A 23,985-nucleotide genomic window follows, 5' to 3' on the forward strand; every position below is an offset into this window, starting at 1 on the left:
TCAAAGTCACTCTATTAGCCAATTGGTCCTCCCAAAGTCACTCTATTAGCCAATTGGTCTTCTCAAAGTCACTCTATTAGCCAATTGGTCCTCTCAAAGTCACTCTATTAGCCAATTGGTCCTCTCAAAGTCACTCTATTAGCCAATTGGTCTTCTCAAAGTCACTATATTAGCTGCACTAGTCTTCTCAAAGTCACTATATTAGCTGCATTGGTCCTCTCAAAGTCACTCTATTAGCCAATTGGTCCTCTCAAGGTCACTCTATTAGCCAATTGGTCCTCTCAAAGTCACTCTATTAGCCAATTGGTCCTCTCAAAGTCACTCTATTAGCCAATTGGTCCTCTCAAAGTCACTCTATTAGCCAATTGGTCTTCTCAAAGTCACTCTATTAGCCAATTGTTCACTCCATTGTCTACAAATGAGTCAGTTGGTCTACAAACAGCATCTAAAGACGTTCAGATAAAACAACGTTTTTCAGGATTCCTAGTCTTGATTGACATTCGCACAGTTTGGATGTGTGTCATCGTGTGTATTGTACCTGAGTTCTTGGCTGGGCAAGACACACAGGGCTCTCCGAAGCCGTAGTCGGTGTTGGCACAGCAGCACTCCGACTTGGTGACGGCTCCCTGGAAGGGACGCACGCACACACCTTTCTTTATGGCGCCGTAGCAGGTGCTGCGCATGTGTGTGTCTGAAGGAAGAAAACACAGAGACACTGTATGTGACAATGGATTAACACAACAGTGCTTTACAGTGAAAACATTGGCGGTGATTGCTGAGGATTTCCGCTTTCCGACATTTTGTATTTTTTGCTCAAAGCCCATGAGAAGGAATATAGGAACTTAGCTACTTCAGTGTACTGTAGCCAATGTCTCTCTCTCTCTCTCTCTCTCTCTCTGCATGCTGGGAGTGTTTGGTGCATGCTGGGAATTGTATGAGCGAAGGAGTGCGTGTGTTGTGTAGAGTTAGATATTCAGAACTTTCTTTCAGTTTTCTCTTTCTTGGTGGCATTTTTTGGTTTTCTTCTGTGCACGATTAAGATTATTATTTTTGTTGTGGTAGAATTAAGTATTTAGTTTGTCGTATTGAAATTACCCTGATTTTGGCGGGGATGGCAGCCCGAATGGGGATGCCGTCCCTGTCACTTCGGCACGGCTTTAGGTGTGTTACTGAAGCTACTGTCACGGTGGAGGAGTTTCTGGTTGCCGTAGGAGAGAAGGTGGGACATGAGAATGTTGCTTATGAGTCACGGATGAATAAAGCGGTGGTGGTTTTTGTTAAAGATTTCTTAAAGTAGATCGTATGGTTGAGCATGGTGTACTTCTTAAAGAAGAGTGTCTTGTAGATCGTATGATTGAGCATGGTGTACTTCTTAAAGAAGAGATCTTGTAGATCGTATGGTTGAGCATGGTGTACTTCTTAAAGAAGAGTGTCTTGTTGATCGTAGGGTTGAGCATGGTGTACTTCTTAAAGAAGAGTGTCTGGTTGATCGTATGGTTGAGCATGGTGTACTTCTTAAAGAAGAGTGTCTTGTAGATCGTATGGTTGAGCATGGTGTACTTCTTAAAGAAGTGTGTCTTGTTGATAGTATGGTTGAGCATGGTGTACTTCTTAAAGAAGAGTGTCTTGTAGATCGTATGGTTGAGCATGGTGTACTTCTTAAAGAAGAGTGTCTTGTTGATCGTAGGGTTGAGCATGGTGTACTTCTTAAAGAAGAGTGTCTGGTTGATCGTATGGTTGAGCATGGTGTACTTCTTAAAGAAGAGTGTCTTGTAGATCGTATGGTTGAGCATGGTGTACTTCTTAAAGAAGTGTGTCTTGTTGATAGTATGGTTGAGCATGGTGTACTTCTTAAAGAAGAGTGTCTTGTAGATCGTATGGTTGAGCATGGTGTAATTCTTAAAGAAGTGTGTCTTGTAGATCGTATGGTTGAGCATGGTGTACTTCTTAAAGAAGTGTGTCTTGTTGATAGTATGGTTGAGCATGGTGTACTTCTTAAAGAAGATTGTCTTGTTGATCGTATGGTTGAGCATGGCGTACTTCTTAAAGGTATGTTTATTCAAGTTACGCCTCTTTTTTCTCGGTCAACAAGGGTAACAATTTCAAATGTACCGCCGTTTATTCCCAATGAGCTATTGGAGCCGCGAGTTATCGCGGTTTGGGAAGTTCGCCAGTTCAATTAAGGTTGTCCCGTTGGGTTGCAAACACCCGGCGTTGAAACAGGTTAGGTCGTTTCGGCGACAGGTGTTTATGTTTTTGGACTCACCGGAGCAGACTTTAGAGTTATCGTTTAAAGTCAAGTATGACAATAGATTGTATATGGCTTATGCTAGTACAGGTAGTCAACGGTGTTTTGAGTGTGGGGATGTTGGTCATAAGCGACATGCTTGCCCGAAAAGGGAGAAGGTGGAGGGAGGGGGGCAGGTGGTCCTCATAACGCCTGGGCCCACTGATGTAGGGAGAGGTGGTCCTCGTAACGCCTGGGCCCACTGATGTAGGGAGAGGTGGTCATCGTAACGCCTGGGCCCACTGATGTAGGGAGAGGTGGTCCTCATAACGCCTGGGCCCACTGATGTAGGGAGAGGTGGTCCTCATAACGCCTGGGCCCACTGATGTAGGGAGAGGTGGTCCTCATAACGCCTGGGCCCACTGATGTAGGGAGAGGTGGTCATCGTAACGCCTGGGCCCACTGATGTAGGGAGAGGTGGTCCTCTTAACGCCTGGGCCCACTGATGTAGGGAGAGGTGGTCATCGTAACGCCTGGGCTCAATGATGTAGGGAGAGGTGGTCCTCGTAACGCCTGGGCCCTCTGATGTAGGGAGAGGTGGTCCTCGTAACGCCTGGGCCCACTGATGTAGGGAGAGGTGGTCCTCTTAACGCCTGGGCCCACTGATGTAGGGAGAGGTGGTCCTCATAACGCCTGGGCCCACTGATGTAGGGAGAGGTGGTCCTCTTAACGCCTGGGCCCACTGATGTAGGGAGAGGTGGTCCTCATAACGCCTGGGCCCACTGATGTAGGGAGAGGTGGTCATCGTAACGCCTGGGCCCACTGATGTAGGGAGAGGTGGTCATCGTAACGCCTGGGCTCAATGATGTAGGGAGAGGTGGTCCTCGTAACGCCTGGGCCCACTGATGTAGGGAGAGGTGGTCCTCGTAACGCCTGGGCCCACTGATGTAGGGAGAGGTGGTCCTCTTAACGCCTGGGCCCACTGATGTAGGGAGAGGTGGTCCTCGTAACGCCTGGGCCCACTGATGTAGGGAGAGGTGGTCCTCTTAACGCCTGGGCCCACTGATGTAGGGAGAGGTGGTCCTCATAACGCCTGGGCCCACTGATGTAGGGAGAGGTGGTCCTCATAACGCCTGGGCCCACTGATGTAGGGAGAGGTGGTCCTCATAACGCCTGGGCCCACTGATGTAGGGAGAGGTGGTCCTTGTAACGCCTGGGCCCACTGATGTAGGGAGAGGTGGTCCTCGTAACGCCTGGGCCCACTGATGTAGGGAGAGGTGGTCCTCGTAACGCCTGGGCCCACTGATGTAGGGAGAGGTGGTCCTCGTAACGCCTGGGCCCACTGATGTAGGGAGAGGTGGTCCTCGTAACGCCTGGGCCCACTGATGTAGGGAGAGGTGGTCCTCATAACGCCTGGGCCCACTGATGTAGGGAGAGGTGGTCCTCTTAACGCCTGGGCCCACTGATGTAGGGAGAGGTGGTCCTCATAACGCCTGGGCCCACTGATGTAGGGAGAGGTGGTCCTCTTAACGCCTGGGCCCACTGATGTAGGGAGAGGTGGTCCTCATAACGCCTGGGCTCAATGATGTAGGGAGAGGTGGTCCTCGTAACGCCTGGGCCCACTGATGTAGGGAGAGGTGGTCCTCTTAACGCCTGGGCCCACTGATGTAGGGAGAGGTGGTCCTTGTAACACCTGGGCCCACTGATGTAGGGAGAGGTGGTCCTCTTAACGCCTGGGCCCACTGATGTAGGGAGAGGTGGTCCTCATAACGCCTGGGCCCACTGATGTAGGGAGAGGTGGTCCTCGTAACACCTGGGCCCACTGATGTAGGGAGAGGTGGTCCTCTTAACGCCTGGGCCCACTGATGTAGGGAGAGGTGGTCCTCGTAACGCCTGGGCCCACTGATGTAGGGAGAGGTGGTCCTCGTAACGCCTGGGCCCACTGATGTAGGCAGAGGTGGTCCTCGTAACGCCTGGGCCCACTGATGTAGGGAGAGGTGATCATCGTAACGCCTGGGCCCACTGATGTAGGGAGAGGTGGTCCTCGTAACGCCTGGGCCCACTGATGTAGGGAGAGGTGGTCCTCGTAACGCCTGGGCCCACTGATGTAGGGAGAGGTGGTCCTCGTAACGCCTGGGCCCACTGATGTAGGGAGAGGTGATCATCGTAACGCCTGGGCCCTCTGATGTAGGGAGAGGTGGTCCTCGTAACGCCTGGGCCCACTGATGTAGGGAGAGGTGGTCCTCTTAACGCCTGGGCCCACTGATGTAGGGAGAGGTGGTCCTCGTAACGCCTGGGCCCACTGATGTAGGGAGAGGTGGTCCTCGTAACGCCTGGGCCCACTGATGTAGGCAGAGGTGGTCCTCGTAACGCCTGGGCCCACTGATGTAGGGAGAGGTGATCATCGTAACGCCTGGGCCCACTGATGTAGGGAGAGGTGGTCCTCGTAACGCCTGGGCCCACTGATGTAGGGAGAGGTGGTCCTCGTAACGCCTGGGCCCACTGATGTAGGGAGAGGTGGTCCTCGTAACGCCTGGGCCCACTGATGTAGGGAGAGGTGATCATCGTAACGCCTGGGCCCTCTGATGTAGGGAGAGGTGATCATCGTAACGCCTGGGCCCACTGATGTAGGGAGAGGTGGTCCTCGTAACGCCTGGGCCCACTGATGTAGGGAGAGGTGGTCCTCGTAACGCCTGGGCCCACTGATGTAGGGAGAGGTGGTCCTCGTAACGCCTGGGCCCACTGATGTAGGGAGAGGTGGTCCTCGTAACGCCTGGGCCCACTGATGTAGGGAGAGGTGGTCCTCGTAACGCCTGGGCCCACTGATGTAGGGAGAGGTGATCATCGTAACGCCTGGGCCCTCTGATGTAGGGAGAGGTGGTCATCGTAACGCCTGGGCCCACTGATGTAGGGAGAGGTGGGCCGACAGCGGTAGAGCAGCCACAAGCACCTGTTGCTGAGGAACAAGTTATCCGTGTTGAGGACACTGAGTTGCAACTTGTACCTGAGGGAAATGTTATGCAGCAGAAAAATATTGTTGTAGAAGGTAAGGATGGATCTGAAGAGCCATTTCCTCAGTGCTGGGGTACAGGAGGGGGTTCATGTGGAGCTAGGCTCCCAGGGAGTGGAGGAGATGCCCACTATGAGTAATTGGGTTCAGGTGGGGCTAGTCTCCCAGGTAGTAGAGGAGATGCCCACTACGAGTGCTTGGGTACAGGAGGGGATTCATGTGGAGCTAGGCTCCCAGGGAGTGGAGGAGATGCCCACTATGAGTAATTGGGTTCAGGTGGGGCTAGGCTCCCAGTTAGTGGAGGAGATGCCCACTATGAGTAGTGATGTTCAGGTGGGGCTAGTCTCCCAGGTAGTGGAGGAGATGCCTGGTACGAGTGATGGGGTGCAAGTGGGGAGTGTTGAAAGGGATGTGGTGGAAGGGAGTCAGTTGTCTGTGGCCTCAGCTGAGGAGGATCAGGAGAAGGATATGGATATCTCTTTTGATATGATAGCAGCTGGTGACGACTCAATTTACGATCTAGAGGAGGTAAATGGGTTTCTGGATCAGACTTTTGGGAAATCTGTCAAATTGTCAGATTATTTTGATGTTGATACGTTTGTGAGGTCAGCTGTGATGTTACAGAAGACGGTGGGGTTAGATCAGCTGTGATGTTACAGAAGACGGTGGGGTTAGACCAGCTGAGTGAGAAGAAGCGGTTTCGCTCGAGGAAATGTGTTACTGCTGTTGCAGCAGCTAAAGGTGGTGGGAAACGTGGTCAGGTTAAGAGAAGATTAAAATAATGATCATGCTTCATAGGGTGTCTTTTTTTCTCCTTGGTTTGTCTGTGGTTTCTTCTGCTTTTCTTTTCTCTTTTCTACATGGCGGTACTAAGGGTAGGTTCTCTCAATATTAATGGGGGAAGGGACAGGAATAAGAGGGCTTGGGTATTAGAAGTAATAAAACAGAAAAGGCTTAATGTAGTTTTCCTACAGGAGACACATAGTGATGAGGAAAATGAGGTTGAATGGGGTATGTGGTGGAAGGGACAGCATATACCCAGTCATGGTACTAATTTCAGTGCTGGGGTGGCAATCTTGTTTTCCTCAGGTTTAGGGGTGACTGTGGTATCTACAGCAGAGATTGTCATGGGTCGGGTTTTATTGGTCAAGGTGGATGTTATGTTTTGTTTATGCTCCTAATGAGGGTACAGAGCGTATTGCTATATTTGATCAAATAAAGGAAACCTTAAGACAGTGTGATCAAGAGGGGTGTATGGTTTTAGGGAGGTACTGGAACTGTACAGTGGATTTTACTGTAAGAACCTCACCTGCGGTCAGACACTTGTCTGTCTGGCCTATTAACTGAGTTTGAGCTTTCTGATGTGTGGAGAGTAAGGAATGCAAAAGTTAGGCAGTGCACATGGCTAAAAGTTAATGAAGGTGGTCTCAGTGCAGCAAGGTTAGACAGGTTGTATGTATCTGATCACTACTGTAGTAGGGTTGGAAGGTTAGACAGGTTGTATGTATCTGATCACTACTGTAGAAGGGTTGGAAGGTTAGACAGGTTGTATGTATCTGATCACTACTGTAGTAGGGTTGGAAGGTTAGACAGGTTGTATGTATCTGATCACTACTGTAGTAGGGTTGGAAGGTTAGAAAGGTTGTATGTATCTGAGCAATACTGTAGTAGGGTTGGAAAGTGTGCAATTACTCCTGTGGGTTTCTCTGATCATCATATTGTTACTGTTGATATTCATTTGTCCACGAAGGTCATCGCCTTACTGGTATTTTAATGTTAAATTGTTACATGATGTCATGTTTTGTGAAAGGTTTTTGTTGTTTTGGGAAGAATGGAGGGTTACAAAAGGGACTTTTGAGTCCCTGAGACAATGATGGTAGGTTGGGAAGGCCCACATACGATTGTTTTGTCAACAGTATACTGCTCTGTCTGAAATTGAACTTAAGAGACTATCAAGGCCCTTGAACAGGACATCAAATCTATTGAATTGAAGCTGCTCACTCAGAACGACCCTGGACTAGTCATGAACTTACAGGACATGAGAGTGAAAGAGTGAAGGGTGCATTGATTAGGTCTCGTTTTGCTTCCCTCAAGGATATGGATGCTCCTAGCATTTAAAAAAACAACCTAGGACAGTCGGGAAGGTGACCACGGATGACAGTGAAATGCGTCAACATGCCGTGGATTTTTACTCTGCCCTCGATAAGGCAGAGGATTGTGACTCTCTGTGTACTGAACAGTTGTTACACGGTCTTCCTCAATTGTGCCCTGAGCAGAGAGTCGCATTGGACTCTGACATTATATAGTTGTATAGCCTGGCGATTGAACCAATGCTTTGTTTTTTAAGAGTGAAGCTTACTGGTTTCTCTGTGCCAGGTGTAATGAAGGGTCCCGCAATAGCACTGTCTGCGTGTGCAGGTGACGTGACAGTTTTTATTACAGGGGGTGAGGATGTTGAGGTTCTCTCAAACGCTTTAAAGGTGTATGACGGGGCCTCCTCAGCTAGAGTCAATTGGGGAAAAGAGTGAATCGCTGTGGGCAGGTCAGCTTCAGACTGGGTCCGCTCCACAGTTACCAGGGGGGCTTCAGATCCGGTCCGCTCCACGGTTACCAGGGGGGCTTCAGATGGGGTCCGCTCCACGGTTACCAGGGGGGCTTCAGATTGGGTCCGCTCCATGGTTACCAGGGGGGCTTCAGATGGGGTCCGCTCCACGGTTACCAGGGGGGCTTCAGATGGGGTCCGCTCCACGGTTACCAGGGGGGCTTCAGATGGGGTCCGCTCCATGGTTACCAGGGGGGCTTCAGACGGGGTCCGCTCCACGGTTACCAGGGGGGCTTCAGACGGGGTCCGCTCCACGGTTACCAGGGGGGCTTCAGACGGGGTCCGCTCCACGGTTACCAGGGGGGCTTCAGATGGGGTCCGCTCCACGGTTACCAGGGAGGCTTCAGATGGGGTCCGCTCCATGGTTACCAGGGGGGCTTCAGATGGGGTCCGCTCCACGGTTACCAGGGGGGCTTCAGATGGGGTCCGCTCCACGGTTACCAGGGGGGCTTCAGATGGGGTCCGCTCCACGGTTACCAGGGGGGCTTCAGACGGGGTCCGCTCCACAGTTACCATGGGGGCTTCAGATGGGGTCCGCTCCACAGTTACCAGGGGGGCTTCAGATGGGGCAGAGATGGGATGAAGACTTTGGAGGGTTTCTAGGCTCTGATGTATTTCAGAAAAATAACTGGGACGGTGTAGTGGAGAAAGTGTGTGTCAGACTGTCAAAGATGGAAATGGGTGCTGCCCCAGCTGTCTTATAGGGGAAGGGTCCTGGTAGCTAATAATCTTGCTGCCTCTACCCTGTGGCACAGACTAATGATTTTGCAGCCACCAAGGGGTCTGACACAAGAGCTTCAGAGGAGCCTTGTCAATTTCTTCTGGTCTAGACAGCACTGGATTAAAGCTGCAGCCCTGTACCTGCCACTGCACGAGGGTGGACAAGGCCTGGTGGACATTTCCTCTAGGATCATGGCTTTCCGGCTTCAAGCAGCCCAGAGACTGTTGTACAATGATGGTTCTAGCAGCCCAGAGACTGTTGTACAGTGACGGTTCTAGCTGGGTCGACACTGCCTACACACTGATGAGGAGAGTGGACTGTTTGGACTTTTTCTCTTAAAGCTGGAGGGGGGTGATTTGTCTGTCCTGAATCCATTTTATGAGTCTGTTATGCACACTTGGAGAGTTTTTGTCATGTCCCGTAAGGCCGGCATGCCACCAGGGATGTGGCTTTTTGAAGAGACTCTTTTTTACAACACTGTCATCCAGTCTCGTACTCGGGGTTCAGCCAGCCTACGTTCATTCCTGTTAGGCGTGGGGTGTACCAAGCTGGGTCATCTGATGCGGAGCAGGAGCAGATCGTTGGAGGAGCTGGGAGAAAGAGCAGGGATCCGATCATCTCGTCTACTGAGGAAGGTCGTCGCTGAGGTCTGTGATTCATTGCCAGTACTTAATCTGTAGTATGTGACGGACACTTCCAAATCTGATCGGTGGACGGAGGGTCTGGATTATGTGTTCCCTGCACTGATTGTTAGTGCTGCGATGGGGGCATTCGAGGAGAACGTGGGGATGCTGCTTTCCTTCCATACCCCAGAGCTGGGGGAGTTCAAGGAGGTGGGAAAGAAGGCCATGTACAGAATATGTGTAAAGGTGTCCCATGCCTCTTCCCTGGAAGGGGTAAAATCGAAGAGGTGGGCAGGTGTGTTTGGTCCAGGTGCCTCCCCAAAAGGCTGTTGGCGATCATTATATAAAAGAGGACAGCTGACCTCCAATGGAGGATCATACATGGAGCCATAGCCACCAACACGCATCTGGTACACCTGGATCCTACTGTTGGGGAGGGGTGTCCATTCTGTGCTGAGTCTGAATCTCTGGCACATCTGTTTTTACAGTGTCCCAGACTGGTCGGGATGATTGACCTGATCACTAATTGGTTCTCAGCATTGGGAGAGGATTTCTCTTCCCAACTGTATATATTTGGGCCAAAGTACAGGTATAGTCAAAAGGGTGTAGTTGTGTTGCTTAATTTTGTGTTAGGAGAAGCAAAATTTGCGATATGGAAGACCCAAAATAACAGTATTTGGGGACAGGGGTCTGTGGATGTGGTGGGAATGCTGGAGGGAATGTTGGCAGCGAGACTAAGGGTTGAGTTTGCCTATTATAAACTTGTCAACAATATTGATCTGTTTATGAGTATATGGGGTATTCAGAGGATGTTGTGTTTAGTTACTGTGGAGGAGGAATTGGAGTTGTGTTTTTAATTGATGTGTAACTATGGTTTTGTATGAGTATTTATTGTGTGGTGGGCTCCCAGACGCCAGACCCAATAAAGATTATTTAAAACTCTCTCTCTCTCTCTCTCTCTCTCTCTCTCTCTCTCTCTCTCTCTCTCTCTCTCTGTCTCTCTCCCTCTTTCTCCCCCTCTCTCTCTCTCCCCCCCTTCTCTCTCTCTCTCTGTTCTTTGTCATTTCCTAAAGAGTGAGGTGTTATCGATGTCATGAAATAAGCCCCAGAAGACAGATAATGTGGTTGTGAATTTCCACTGTTTTCTGACACCCGGTGAGCCATAAGGTCTGAGTCCCAGATGGCACCTTATTCCCTATATAGTGCACTGCTTTTGATCAAAACTAGTGCCCTATGCAGAGAATAGGGACCCATCTGGGACTCAGACAATGTCTGCAGAAGAGGCGAGATCTGCCAATAAGCTAAATAAGAGCCCATGACTCTCGTTTCAGTCCAAATATGAAACAGCTTGTGGACATCACAGACTTAAAGACATAGTCTCTGTCTGAAGTGGAAGCCGGTGTGTGTGTGTGTGTGTGTGTGTGTGTGTGTGTGTGTGTGTGTGTGTGTGTGTGTGTGTGTGTGTGTGTGTGTGTGCGTGTGTGTGTGTGTGTGTGTGTGTGTGCGTGTGTGCGTGTGTGTGTGTGCGTGCCTGTGTGCACGAAGGTGTGTGAGTGTCCATTAGCAAGCGTGAATGTGTGTGTGTGGGCATGTGAACATGCGTTTGTGTGTTTGTGATCACCCACAACTCCTTACCTACACAGAAGCGTCCATCCGCCCCCACAGCCAGCCCTGCCAGGCACTCACACTTGAAGGAGCCCTCAGTGTTGACACAGCGGCCGTTCATACACATGCCTGGAGTCTGACACTCATCAATATCTACCAGAAAGAGAATCAGAGATGGAGAGAGTGAGAGTATGAGAGAGATGGAGAGAGTGAGAGTACGAGAGAGATGGAGAGAGTAAGAGTACAAGAGAGATGGAGAGAGTAAGAGTACGAGAGAGATGGAGAGAGTAAGAGTACAAGAGAGATGGAGAGTACAAGAGAGATGGAGAGAGTAAGAGTACAAGAGAGATGGAGAGAGTAAGAGTACAAGAGAGATGGAGAGTACGAGAGAGATGGAGAGAGTAAGAGTACAAGAGAGATGGAGAGTACGAGAGAGATGAAGAGAGTAAGAGTACGAGAGAGATGGAGAGAGTGAGAGTACAAGAGAGATGGAGAGAGTAAGAGTACAAGAGAGATGGAGAGTACGAGAGAGATGAAGAGAGTAAGAGTACGAGAGAGATGGAGAGAGTGAGAGTATGAGAGAGATGGAGAGAGTGAGAGTATGAGAGAGATGGAGAGAGTGAGAGTACGAGAGAGATGGAGAGAGTAAGAGTACGAGAGAGATGGAGAGAGTACAGGGAAATGAACAAAGAGAAATTAAGAGACAGGGAAGGAGAGAGACAGGGAAGGAGAGAGACAGGGAAGGAGAGAGACAGGGAAGGAGAGAGACAGGTAGAAAAACAGACCTAAAGAGAGAAGTTATGTGGTTAACAAAAAAACACATTATAACTAGGCCTCTGGGGAGCGGTAGGTTCAATCTCTTGTCTGCATCCCAAATGGTACCCCATTCCTTTAAACAGTGCACTACTTTTGACCAGAGCCCTATAATAGGGTACCATTTGGAATGCACCCTTTGTCTGTTCCTGATCCAGACGCATGGCTAGCAGCTGGTGCTGTAGCATCTCAGTTGGGATTCCAAATGGAACACAGATGAGGTTCTGGAATCTATCGGCATAGCTCTAAAATATGAGCCAATCCTGAACCTGCTCTATATTCCATGTCTGCCTCAGTGATCTCTCTACCTGTGCAGTAGCGCCCACTGGAAGCCAGGGTGAAGCCGGGTTTGCACAGGCACTTGAAGCTACCGTCCTCGTTGATACACATGCCGTTCAGACATATGTTGGTGCCGGCGCACTCGTCATGGTCTGTGGAGGGTGAAAGGTTAAAGGTCAGGGGAGAATCTGTCATCCTGTTGTTAAAGCCAAACTCACCACGCCCAGACCCGTTAGTTGCCAAGCAGAGGGTCTTGGAATGTGACCCCATGGGGAATGGCGTGTAGCATGTAGAATGTGACCCCATGGGGAATGGCGTGTAGCATGTAGAATGTGAATGAGGTTGTGTGTGCATTGGCTTTGTACAGCCACATTCAATGGCGTAAAAACAAGAGCGATGTCGTTGTCGACATCGACATCGATGGACAGCCATGAGCAAACGAGTAGGATGTGGTTGGGAGAGAAACACAGAAACCGTATTAATAGGTATTTTATGTTTATATTAGTCTATAATTAGTGGCTTGTCCTCATAAAGTTCATTCATGGGTTTGACTAGGCTTGAATACTTATAGTACTTAACAAGGTGTCAAATCAAATCTATGGAACAATTAGCTACAATCTCATGAACATTGGAGTACTGATTTACATGAGTGATTAAGGTAACTGATACTGTATTAAAATACTTAATCTGGGCTTGATTGATCTTGACTGGCGCAATGGAACCCATAGAGCAGTAGCAAAAGTGTAAACCCAATCTGGCACTCCAAACAGGCTAAAGCAAACGCGAAAAGCATTTGAAAGATCTTACCGACACAGTTCCTGCCGTCTGGGGTTAGCTGGAAGCCTGCGTTACAGATACACTGGAAGCTTCCGTCCATGTTGAGACAGCGGCCGTTCTTACACAGAACCCCGTTGTTCAGGCACTCGTCAATGTCTGGTGAGGAGAGTGGTGATGTATTTGTATCCAAAATAACGCCATTGGTATACTAACCCTGCCCCTAGACAGTTCCCTCTGGCATAGACCGTTCCCTCTGGCATAGACCGTTCCCCCAGGCCTAGACAGTTCCCTCTGGCCCTAGACAGTTCCCTCTGCCCCTAGACCGTTCCCTCTGGCCTAGACAGTTCCCTCTGGCCCTAGACAGTTCCCTCTGGCATGGACCGTTCCCTCTGGCCTAGACAGTTCCCTCTGCTCCTAGACAGTTCCCTCTGGCCCTAGACAGTTCCCTCTGGCCCTAGACAGTTCCCTCTGGCATAGACAGTTCCCTCTGGCATAGACCGTTCCCTCTGGCCCTAGACAGTTCCCTCTGGCCCTAGACAGTTCCCTCTGGCATAGACAGTTCCCTCTGGCATGGACCGTTCCCTCTGGCCTAGACAGTTCCCTCTGCTCCTAGACAGTTCCCTCTGGCCCTAGACAGTTCCCTCTGGCCCTAGACAGTTCCCTCTGGCATAGACCGTTCCCTCTGGCCTAGACAGTTCCCTCTGCCCCTAGACAGTTCCCTCTGGCCCTAGACAGTTCCCTCTGGCATAGACAGTTCCCAATGGTCCTAGACCGTTCCCTCTGGCCTAGACAGTTCCCAATGGCCCTAGACCGTTCCCTCTGGCCTAGACAGTTCCCTCTGGCATAGACCGTTCCCTCTGGCCTAGACAGTTCCCAATGGCCATAGATCGTTCCCTCTGGCATAGACCGTTCCCTCTGGCCTAGACAGTTCCGAATGGCCCTAGACAGTTCCCTCTGCCCCTAGACAGTTCCCTCTGGCCCTAGACAGTTCCCTCTGGCCCTAGACAGTTACCCCAGGCCTAGACAGTTCCCTTTGGCATAGACAGTTCCCTCTGCCCATAGACAGTTCCTCCTGGCATAGACAGTTCCCTCTGGCCCTAGACAGTTCCCTTTGACCCTAGACAGTTCCCTCTGCCCCTAGACAGTTCCCGCTGCCCCTAGACAGTTCCCTCTGCCCCTAGACAGTTCCCAAAGCCCCTAGACAGTTCCCAAAGCCCCTAGACAGTTCCCTCTGACCCTAGACAGTTCCCCCTGGCTCTAGACATTTTCCCCTGGTCTAGACAGTTCCCCCTGACATAGACAGTTCCCTCTGGCCTAGACAGTTCCCTCTGGCCCCTTGTCCATCTGAAAGCATTGTGTTGGAGTGAGTAACATTCCACCATAGAAATATAATAACTACAATTGCATTGGTATAGTCGTTATATCTCTATGTGTTTCACCTAGCCCAATGTTAAATGGTATAGTATATCCATTTACAGTCTGCTTGTAATTGTAACTATCTTCTAAACGTGAAATGACAATTCAGCATTCGGTGGCTCAATGTGCCAGTAGTCAGGTAACAATATGAAAGAAAAAGGAAACAGCACATTTAGACTGAATAAATCCTTAATGGTCCACTCCACTGTGAAAACAGACTCGCAGACACAGGCCTGGCTGGTTGAGGGTTTATGCCACAGACTCTGGAACATGTCTATGGCGAAGGCATTGGTTCAACCTCTTTGAATAGAATATATACAGGACCAGTCAAAGGTTTGGACACACCGACTCATTCAAGGATTTTTCTCTATTTGTACTATTTTCTACATATGTAGAATAATAGTGAAGACATCAAAACTATGAAATAACACACATGGAATCATGTAGTAACCAAAGAAGAGAGATTCTTCAAAGTAGCCACCCTTTCTTTTGTATACCAACCCTACCTTCTCACAACACGTCTGATTGGCTCAAACGCATAAAGAACGAAATAAATCCCACAAATGAACCTTTAACAAGGAACACATGCTAATTGAAATGCATTCCAGGTGACTACCTCATGAAGCTGGTTGAGAGAATGCTAAGAGTGTGCAAAGCTGTCATCAAGGCAAAGGGTGGCTACTTTGAAGAATCTCACCTTTTTTCGTTACTACATGATTCCGTGTGTGTTATTTCATAGTTCTAATGTCTTCACTATTATTCTACAATATAGAAAATAGTCAAACAAAAAAATAAGAAAACCCCTGGAATGAGTAGGTGTGTCCAAACTTTTGACTTGTACTGTATATATACACCAGTATAAATAGACTCACCGATGCAGACCTGCTTCTCTGGATTTCTTTGGAACCCTGTGTGGCACTTGCAGTAGAAGGAACCGGCCGTGTTCACACAGTCCCCATTGGGGCACGGGTCGGAGGAACACTCATCTACATCTATTCATTATCAGGAAATAGATTTATTAGAAATACAACCTAGAATCCTCATGAGTTCAGTTTTTAGACAAGCTACCCAGGATTAAAAGTTAACTCATATAAAATATACAGTACCTAACAGCCGCAGAAACATACGTTCACGAGATTAGTAGATTCGCTCAGCTTAGATATATAGAATATTAATATTTTGGCCATTTCTGAGACTCACTTAGACAGCAGCTGTGATGATACAGTAGTAGGAATACAAAGATATAACATCTATAGAAAAGACAGGAATGTCTACGGGGGAGGTGTTGCTGTATCTATTCAGAGACATATTCCTGTAAAGCTCAGAGAGGATCTCATGACAAATGAAGTAGAAGTGTTGTGGTTGCAGGTTCACCTGCCTCATCTGAAGCCTCTTCTTTCAGGGTGTTGCTGTAGAGCACCAAGTGCTAACAGTCAGTATCTGGAGATTATGTGTGTGGTGTTGGACAAGCTCTCTGATGCTAACAGAAAAATGTATTTTCTGGGTGACCTGAACATTGACTGGTTATCATCTAGCTGTCCTCTCTCAAAAGGAAGCTTCTTACTGTGACTAATGGCTGTAACACAGGGGTCGCCGACAGGTCAATCGTGAGCTACCAGTACAGTAGCTCGCTGCCCACCTATGAGTAGCTCGCCAAACAATTCTGAAAGTACATGCAATTTTTACGTGTTCAACTGCAAACTTTTTTATTAAGAAATCTCACAAGTATCAAACACCACATGCTCCCAGCTACCAGAGGTGTGGACTCGAGTCACGAATATGATGACTTGGACTCGACTTTGACTTTAACACCAATGACTCGTGACTTGACTTGGACTTGAGCCTTTTGATGGACTCGAGTTTTACTTTAACACCAATGACTCGTGACTTGACTTGGACTTGAGCCTTATGACTCGACCTGACTTGATACCTCCCCAAACCCAAATATTAAAAATGATGCTATTAAAAAAAGTGTGCAGTACATCAACTCTTCATTTAACGGATTACAGTTTGAATCGGACCCAGCAGCCAATCAAATTGTGCGTGGCAGTTCAGAGGAATGTCGGCGGGTGAATTCAGATTGAGCCCTTGGAAAGATGATACCCCAAAATTATTATTTTTGGCTATAAAGACGACGCTGTATCAACAAAAAACAAATTGCAACTTGCAAAAGATGCGGGAAGAGAATTACAGACGGAGGCGCAACAACTTCCAACTTTGTTCGACATTTGAAGCTGCACAAAGAATGGTAAGTCGTGGCTAATATAGCCGACAGCTATATATTTTATTACTTTACTGGTGTATCATGTAGGCTAACGTAACGTTAAATCAATGACCTTCCACACAGTCAGTTAGTGCGGGAACGTGATCATTGCACCCAAGATTGAGCTACAACTGGCTAGGCAGTTGGTAGCCTAAATCCTGCCTGACGTTCCTAAAACATGGTTGGGCGATTGTGTACAAGCCGAGATCGCCCCATAGCGATCCTCGATAGTCGCTCACTATTGGGGGGAGGGGGGGGGGGGGTCTTTCTCATGGCTACCCATGTATTTCCATGGAAATATAACGTTAATTTGGAAAGTAATAAATATATAGATATTTTTAAAAGCATTCATGATTTGCGTAAATGTAATATACTAACTATTACTCTTGTTAAAAATATGAAATTGTATTACATTGGATGAAGAGCACGACTAGCACATTCATCTCCTGCACATCTATCACTCCAGTGTTTTATTGGTATATTGTAATTACTTCGCCACCATGGCCTATTTATTGCCTTACATTATCTTACCTCATTTATACACACTGTAAATAGACCTTTTCTACTGTATTATTGACTCTATGTTTTGTTTACTCCATGTGTAACTCTGTGTTGTTGTATGTGTCAAACTGCTTTGCTTTATCTTGGCCAGGTAGCAGTTGTAAATGAGAACTGGTTCTCAACTGGCCTACCTGGTTAAATAAAGGTGAAAAAAGAGCTCATTATGACTTGTTTAGGACACGAAACTCAAAGTTAAAGACTTGAGACTTGACTTGATAATTGACCGTCTTGACTTGGGACTTGACTTGGAACTTGAGTGCTAAGACCTGAGACTTACTTGTGACTTGTAAAACAATGACTTGGTCCCACCTCTGCCAGCTATATCGAATCAATCAATAATTATGTTCACTCCTGGTTAGCCACTACATAGCTTAAAAAGACAAAACTAACACAATATCTGCCAATTAATTTCCAGCAATATTGTCTGTCTGTCTGTCTGTTTGGTGCTTGCGTTTGTCTATCACTCTGTGTGTAGCCAGTTGATGTGATCAAGAACACCAGAGTTCCTGGTATCCCAACCACTGTGGGCGTTGGAACTAACATTTGAAAAGTGTTAGTCAATCAATCGAAGACATGTATAAAAACACGTTTAATATATTGATGTATAATTACTATACAGTACCTGCACATTCTTGGCGAGTGTCCAGGGTGTAGCCGTTATTGCACTCGCAGCGGTAGCTAGAGCCCACGAGGATGCAGCGACTGTGCAGACACAGGTTGGGCAGCTGCTTACAGACATTTATCGTCTGGTTCAGAGTCGCTGTGCCTGTCCAACATACCCCATAGTAGCTCATCATAATCAGTGTGCTTTCCACTCCATCCATCCATATCCATTCATCCCTCCATCCATCCATATCCGTTCATCCCTCCATCCATCCATATCCATTCATCCCTCCATCCATCCCTATCCATTCATCCCTCCATCCATCCATATCCATTCATCCCTCCATCCATCCATATCCATTCATCCCTCCATCCATCCATATCCATTCATCCCTCCATCCATCCATATCCGTTCATCCCTCCATCCATCCATATCCGTTCATCCCTCCATCCATCCATATCCGTTCATCCCTCCATCCATCCATATCCATCCATCCCTCCATCCATCCATATCCATTCATCCCTCCATCCATCCATATCCATTCATCCCTCCATCCATCCATATCCGTTCATCCCTCCATCCATCCATATCCGTTCATCCCTCCATCCATCCATATCCGTTCATCCCTCCATCCATCCATATCCGTTCATCCCTCCATCCATCCATATCCGTTCATCCCTCCATCCATCCATATCCGTTCATCCCTCCATCCATCCATATCCGTTCATCCCTCCATCCATCCATATCCGTTCATCCCTCCATCCATCCATATCCGTTCATCCCTCCGTCCATCCATATCCGTTCATCCCTCCATCCATCCATATCCATTCATCCCTCCATCCATCCATATCCGTTCATCCCTCCATCCATCCATATCCGTTCATCCCTCCATCCATCCATATCCATCCATCCCTCCGTCCATCCATATCCGTTCATCCCTCCATCCATCCATATCCGTTCATCCCTCCATCCATCCATATCCATTCATCCCTCCATCCATCCATATCCGTTCATCCCTCCATCCATCCATATCCGTTCATCCCTCCATCCATCCATATCCGTTCATCCCTCCATCCATCCATATCCGTTCATCCCTCCATCCATCCATATCCGTTCATCCCTCCATCCATCCATATCCATTCATCCCTCCATCCATCCATATCCATTCATCCCTCCATCCATCCATATCCATTCATCCCTCCATCCATCCATATCCATTCATCCCTCCATCCATCCATATCCATTCATCCCTCCATCCATCCATATCCATTCATCCCTCCATCCATCCATATCCATTCATCCCTCCATCCATCCATATCCGTTCATCCCTCCATCCATCCATATCCGTTCATCCCTCCATCCATCCATATCCGTTCATCCCTCCGTCCATCCATATCCATTCATCCCTCCATCCATCCATATCCGTTCATCCCTCCGTCCATCCATATCCGTTCATCCCTCCATCCATCCATATCCATTCATCCCTCCATCCATCCATATCCATTCATCCCTCCATCCATCCATATCCATTCATCCCTCCATCCATCCATATCCATTCATCCCTCCATCCATCCATATCCATTCATCCCTCCATCCATCCATATCCATTCATCCCTCCATCCATCCATATCCATTCATCCCTCCATCCATCCATATCCGTTCATCCCTCCATCCATCCATATCCGTTCATCCCTCCATCCATCCATATCCGTTCATCCCTCCGTCCATCCATATCCGTTCATCCCTCCGTCCATCCATATCCGTTCATCCCTCCATCCATCCATATCCGTTCATCCCTCCATCCATCCATATCCATTCATCCCTCCATCCATCCATATCCATTCATCCCTCCATCCATCCCTATCCATTCATCCCTCCATCCATCCCTATCCATTCATCCCTCCATCCATCCATATCCATTCATCCCTCCATCCATCCATATCCATTCATCCCTCCATCCATCCCTATCCATTCATCCCTCCATCCATCCCCATCCATTCATCCCTCCATCCATCCATATCCATTCATCCCTCCATCCATCCATATCCGTTCATCCCTCCATCCATCCATATCCGTTCATCCCTCCGTCCATCCATATCCATTCATCCCTCCATCCATCCCTATCCATTCATCCCTCCATCCATCCATATCCATTCATCCCTCCATCCATCCATATCCATTCATCCCTCCATCCATCCCTATCCATTCATCCCTCCATCCATCCCCATCCATTCATCCCTCCATCCATCCATATCCATTCATCCCTCCATCCATCCATATCCATTCATCCCTCCATCCATCCATATCCATTCATCCCTCCATCCATCCCTATCCATTCATCCATCCATCCATATCTGTTCATCCCTCCATCCATCCATATCCATTCATCCCTCAATCCATCTACAGTGCATTTGGAAATTATTCAGACCCCTTGACTTTTTCCACATTTTGTTACGTTACAACCTTATTCTAAAATGTAGCAAAACACATTTTTCCCTCATCAATCTTCACACAATATCCCATTAAAAAAACAGCAAAAGCTTTGACATTTTTGTAAATGTAGAAGGTTTTTTTTAAATAAGGAAATATCACATTTACATAAGTATTCAGACCCTTTACCCAGTACTTTATTGAAGCAGCGATTACAGCCTTGAGTCGTCTTGGGTATGACGCTACAAGCTTGGCACACATATATTTGGAGAGTTTCTCCAATTCTTCTCTGCAGATCCTCTCAAGCGCTGTCAGGTTGGATGGGGAGTGTCGCTGAACAGCTATTTTCAGGTCTCTCCAGAGATGTTTGATCGGGTTCAAGCCCGGGCTCTGGCTGGCCACTCAAGGACATTCAGAGATTTGTCCCGAAGCTACTCCTGCGTTGTCTTGGCTGTGTGTTTAGGGTTGTTGTCCTGTTGGAAGAGGAACCTTCGCCCTAGTCTGAGGTCCTGAGCGCTCTGGAGCAGGTTTTCATCATGGAGCTCTCTGTACTTTGCTCCATTCGTCTTTTCCTCAATCCTGACTAGTCTCCCAGTCCCTGTCGCTGAAAAACATCACCACAGCATGATGCTGCCACCACCATGCTTCACCGTAGGGATGGTGCCAGGTTTCCTCCAGACGTGACGCTTGGCATTCAGGCCAAAGAGTTCAATCTTGGTTTCATCAGACCAGATAATCTTGTTTCTCATGGTCTGAGAGTTCTTTAGGTGCCATTTGGCAAACTCCAAGCGGGCTGTCATGTGCCTTTTACAAAGGAGTGGCTTCCGTCTGGCCACTCTACCATAAAGGCCTGATTGGTGGAGTGCTGCAGAGATGGTTGTCCTTCTGGAAGTTTCTCCCATCTCCACAGAGGAACTCTGGAGCTCTGTTAGAGTGACCATTGGGTTCTTGGTCACCTCCCTGACCAAGGCCCTTCTCCCCAGATTGAACAGTTTGGCCGGGTGGCCAGCTCTAGGAAGAGTCTTGGTGGTTCCAAACTTCCATTTAAGAATGATGGAGGCCACTGTGTTCTTGGGGACCTTCAATGCTGCAGACATTTTACCATTTTACCAGATACCATTCCCCAGATCCATGCCTCGACACAATCCTGTCTAGGAGCTCTACGGACAATTCCTTCAACCCCCTGGCTTGGTTTTTGCTCTGACATGCACTGTCAACTGTGGGACCTTATATAGACAGTTGTGTGGCTTTCCAAATTATGTCCAATCAATTGTAATTTACCACAGGTGGACTCCAATCAAGTTATAGAAACATCTCAAGGAGGATCAATGTAAACAGGATGCACCTGAGCTCAATTTCGAGTCTCATAGCAAAGGGTCTGAATACTTATGTAAATAAGGTATTTCTGTTTATTATTTTTAATACATTTGCAAACATTTCTAAAAACGTGTTTTCACTTTGTCATTATGAGGTATTGTGTGTAGATTGATGAGGATTTTATTTGATTTAATCCATTTTAGAATGAGGCTGTAACGTAACAAAATGTGGAAGAGGTCATGGGGTCTGAATACTTAACGAATGCTCTGCATATATATACTGTGCATGTCTTACAGCTTGCAGAGCCTATGCTCCTATTCTCCTATGCTCTATCTGTTGAATGTGTGGGTGCTTATAGTGCATGTGGAGGTTTCCTTACCTAAGTCTGGCCTTTGTCCATTTCCATTGGGAACCCCTTGGCCATTCAGTGTTGGATCGTAGCCACTGCTGGGTTTAGATGGATCATGCCTACCATTGGGCCTGGATGGGTCATACCCCCCATTGGGTCTAGATGGATCATAGCCACCATTGGGGCTGGACGGGTCGTTGCCACCATTGGGTCTTTGAGGGATCAAAGGATTTAGAGGATTCGTGGGGTTGGGTCTCCCTCTAAAGTCTCCATCTGGGTAGGGTAGGACTCCTTGGACACACAGCCGGCGGTACTCCTCTGGGGGACGGTGAGACAAAGGTCAAAATGTTAGTCAGCAATGAGAGGAAAGGTCATCTGGATGATGGTGGAACAGGTTTGAAATGTTCAAACATCAATAGGTTAGACCGGCAGTAGAGGTCAAAGGTCATAAACTACAGTGTGCCTTGAAACAGATCATGTCTAAGGACACTAAGCCAAACTACTTCAAACCCTTGACTATGTCTCTCTTTGACATCAAAGTATCAAGTCAGTTGGTTGATCCGAGAGCACACAAATACTCTCTAAAGCTCTTGATAAGATCTAAAGCAATCACAACCCACGGTCATGTTCTGTAGGCCACAACACAGCAACAATTTTGAAGATTTCATGAACATTATTGGACAAGATCAAGTTCTCCTACGTTTCTCCCATTTTGTGCTTACCGAACATGACCCAGCAGACGTTCCGGCCCCCCACAAACATGAGTTGCTCACCCCTGTCCTCTAGACTTGAGGTGAAACCAACCTGAGTTGCTCACCGCTGTCCTCTAGATTTTAGGTGAAACCAACCTGAGTTGCTCACCGCTGTCCTCTAGATTTGAGGTGAAACCAACCTGAGTTGCTCACCCCTGTCCTCTAGACTTGAGATGAAACCAACCTGAGTTGCTCACCCCTGTCCTCTAGACTTGAGATGAAACCAACCTGAGTTGCTCATCCCTGTCCTCTAGACTTGAGATGAAACCAACCTGAGTTGCTCACCGCTGTCCTCTAGATTTGAGGTGAAACCAACCTGAGTTGCTCACCGCTGTCCTCTAGATTTTAGTTGAAACCAACCTGAGTTGCTCACCACTGTCCTCTAGATTTGAGGTGAAACCAACCTGAGTTGCTCACCACTGTCCTCTAGATTTGAGGTGAAACCAACCTGAGTTGCTCACCCCTGTCCTCTAGATTTGAGGTGAAACCAACCTGAGTTGCTCACCGCTGTCCTCTAGATTTGAGATGGAACCAACCTGAGTTGCTCACCACTGTCCTCTAGATTTGAGGTGAAACCAACCTGAGTTGCTCACCGCTGTCCTCTAGATTTGAGGTGAAACCAATCTGAGTTGCTCACCGCTGTCCTCTAGACTTGAGATGAAACCAACCTGAGTTGCTCACCCCTGTCCTCTAGACTTGAGATGAAACCAAAGCAACACATGCCAGTGAAGTAGGAGTTGGAGGAGCAGATATCCTGTGTGCTATGCCCAGTCTGGGGTGAGAGCCAGAGGAAATGGGGGAGAGTGCCAGGGGCTTTCCGTGCCCTCCAGTCTGCCCTGACATCACCAAGGTAAAATTCTGTTACCGCCTGCAGCAGCTGAACACTATCTGTTACCACATGACAGGAGCTTTGAACTGGGCTCAGCATCAGATTCAGCGGTTCTCCATCCTGCCTCAGGTTTTCAAGGGCTTTTTACAATGAGGTGCAGTTGAGGGCAGAACTTACATAACTCTGTAATACAGAGAGATATAACGATGGTTTTGACGTTGAAGTAGCTAATAATGATACAGAGAAATATAACTATGGAAATGTCTAAAGGTTTTGACGTTGAAGTAGTGTCACAGATCCCCCCCCCCCCCCCCCCCCCCCCCCCCAGTACTGATGCTCATTCCGTTCACCAGCTACGGAGGTCGACGTTACCGGGCCTTCTAGGCGTCACTGAACTGGATTCATTACCACCAACCACAGACTGTCTTGTCTCATTCCCCACACCTGGTTCCCATTCCCCACACCTGGTTCCCATTCCCCAAACCTGGTTCCCATTCCCCACACCTGGTTCCCATTCCCCACACCTGGTTCCTATTTCCCACACCTGGTTCCCATTCCCCACACCTGGTTCCCATTCCCCACACCTGGTTCCCATTCCCCACACCTGGTTCCCATTCCCCACACCTGGTTCCCATTCCCCACACCTGGTTCCCATTCCACACACCTGGTTCCCATTCCCCACACCTGGTTCCCATTCCCCACACCTGGTTCCCATTCCCCACACCTGGTTCCCATTCCCCAAACCTGGTTCCCATTCCCCACACCTGGTTCCCATTCCCCACACCTGGTTCCCATTCCCCAAACCAA

At 48.2% G+C, this 23,985-nt stretch overlaps 1 protein-coding gene across 1 annotated transcript in view; it reads right to left on the minus strand.

Moving 5' to 3' along the window:
• Positions 1-23,985, minus strand: part of LOC110524943 (fibrillin-2) — a 322,130-nt gene that overhangs the window by 217,549 nt on the left and 80,596 nt on the right. Inside the window, exons 10-16 of the mRNA XM_036976697.1 lie at positions 21,628-21,915; positions 17,520-17,663; positions 14,946-15,065; positions 12,688-12,813; positions 11,910-12,032; positions 10,819-10,941; positions 539-691 (exon numbers count right to left, since the gene is read on the minus strand). Coding sequence (XP_036832592.1) covers positions 539-691; positions 10,819-10,941; positions 11,910-12,032; positions 12,688-12,813; positions 14,946-15,065; positions 17,520-17,663; positions 21,628-21,915 — 1,077 coding nt within the window. The remainder of the gene's footprint in view (positions 1-538; positions 692-10,818; positions 10,942-11,909; positions 12,033-12,687; positions 12,814-14,945; positions 15,066-17,519; positions 17,664-21,627; positions 21,916-23,985) is intronic.

Source organism: Oncorhynchus mykiss, chromosome 5 (genome assembly GCF_013265735.2).
Source record: "Oncorhynchus mykiss isolate Arlee chromosome 5, USDA_OmykA_1.1, whole genome shotgun sequence".
Classification (NCBI taxonomy): domain Eukaryota; kingdom Metazoa; phylum Chordata; class Actinopteri; order Salmoniformes; family Salmonidae; genus Oncorhynchus; species Oncorhynchus mykiss.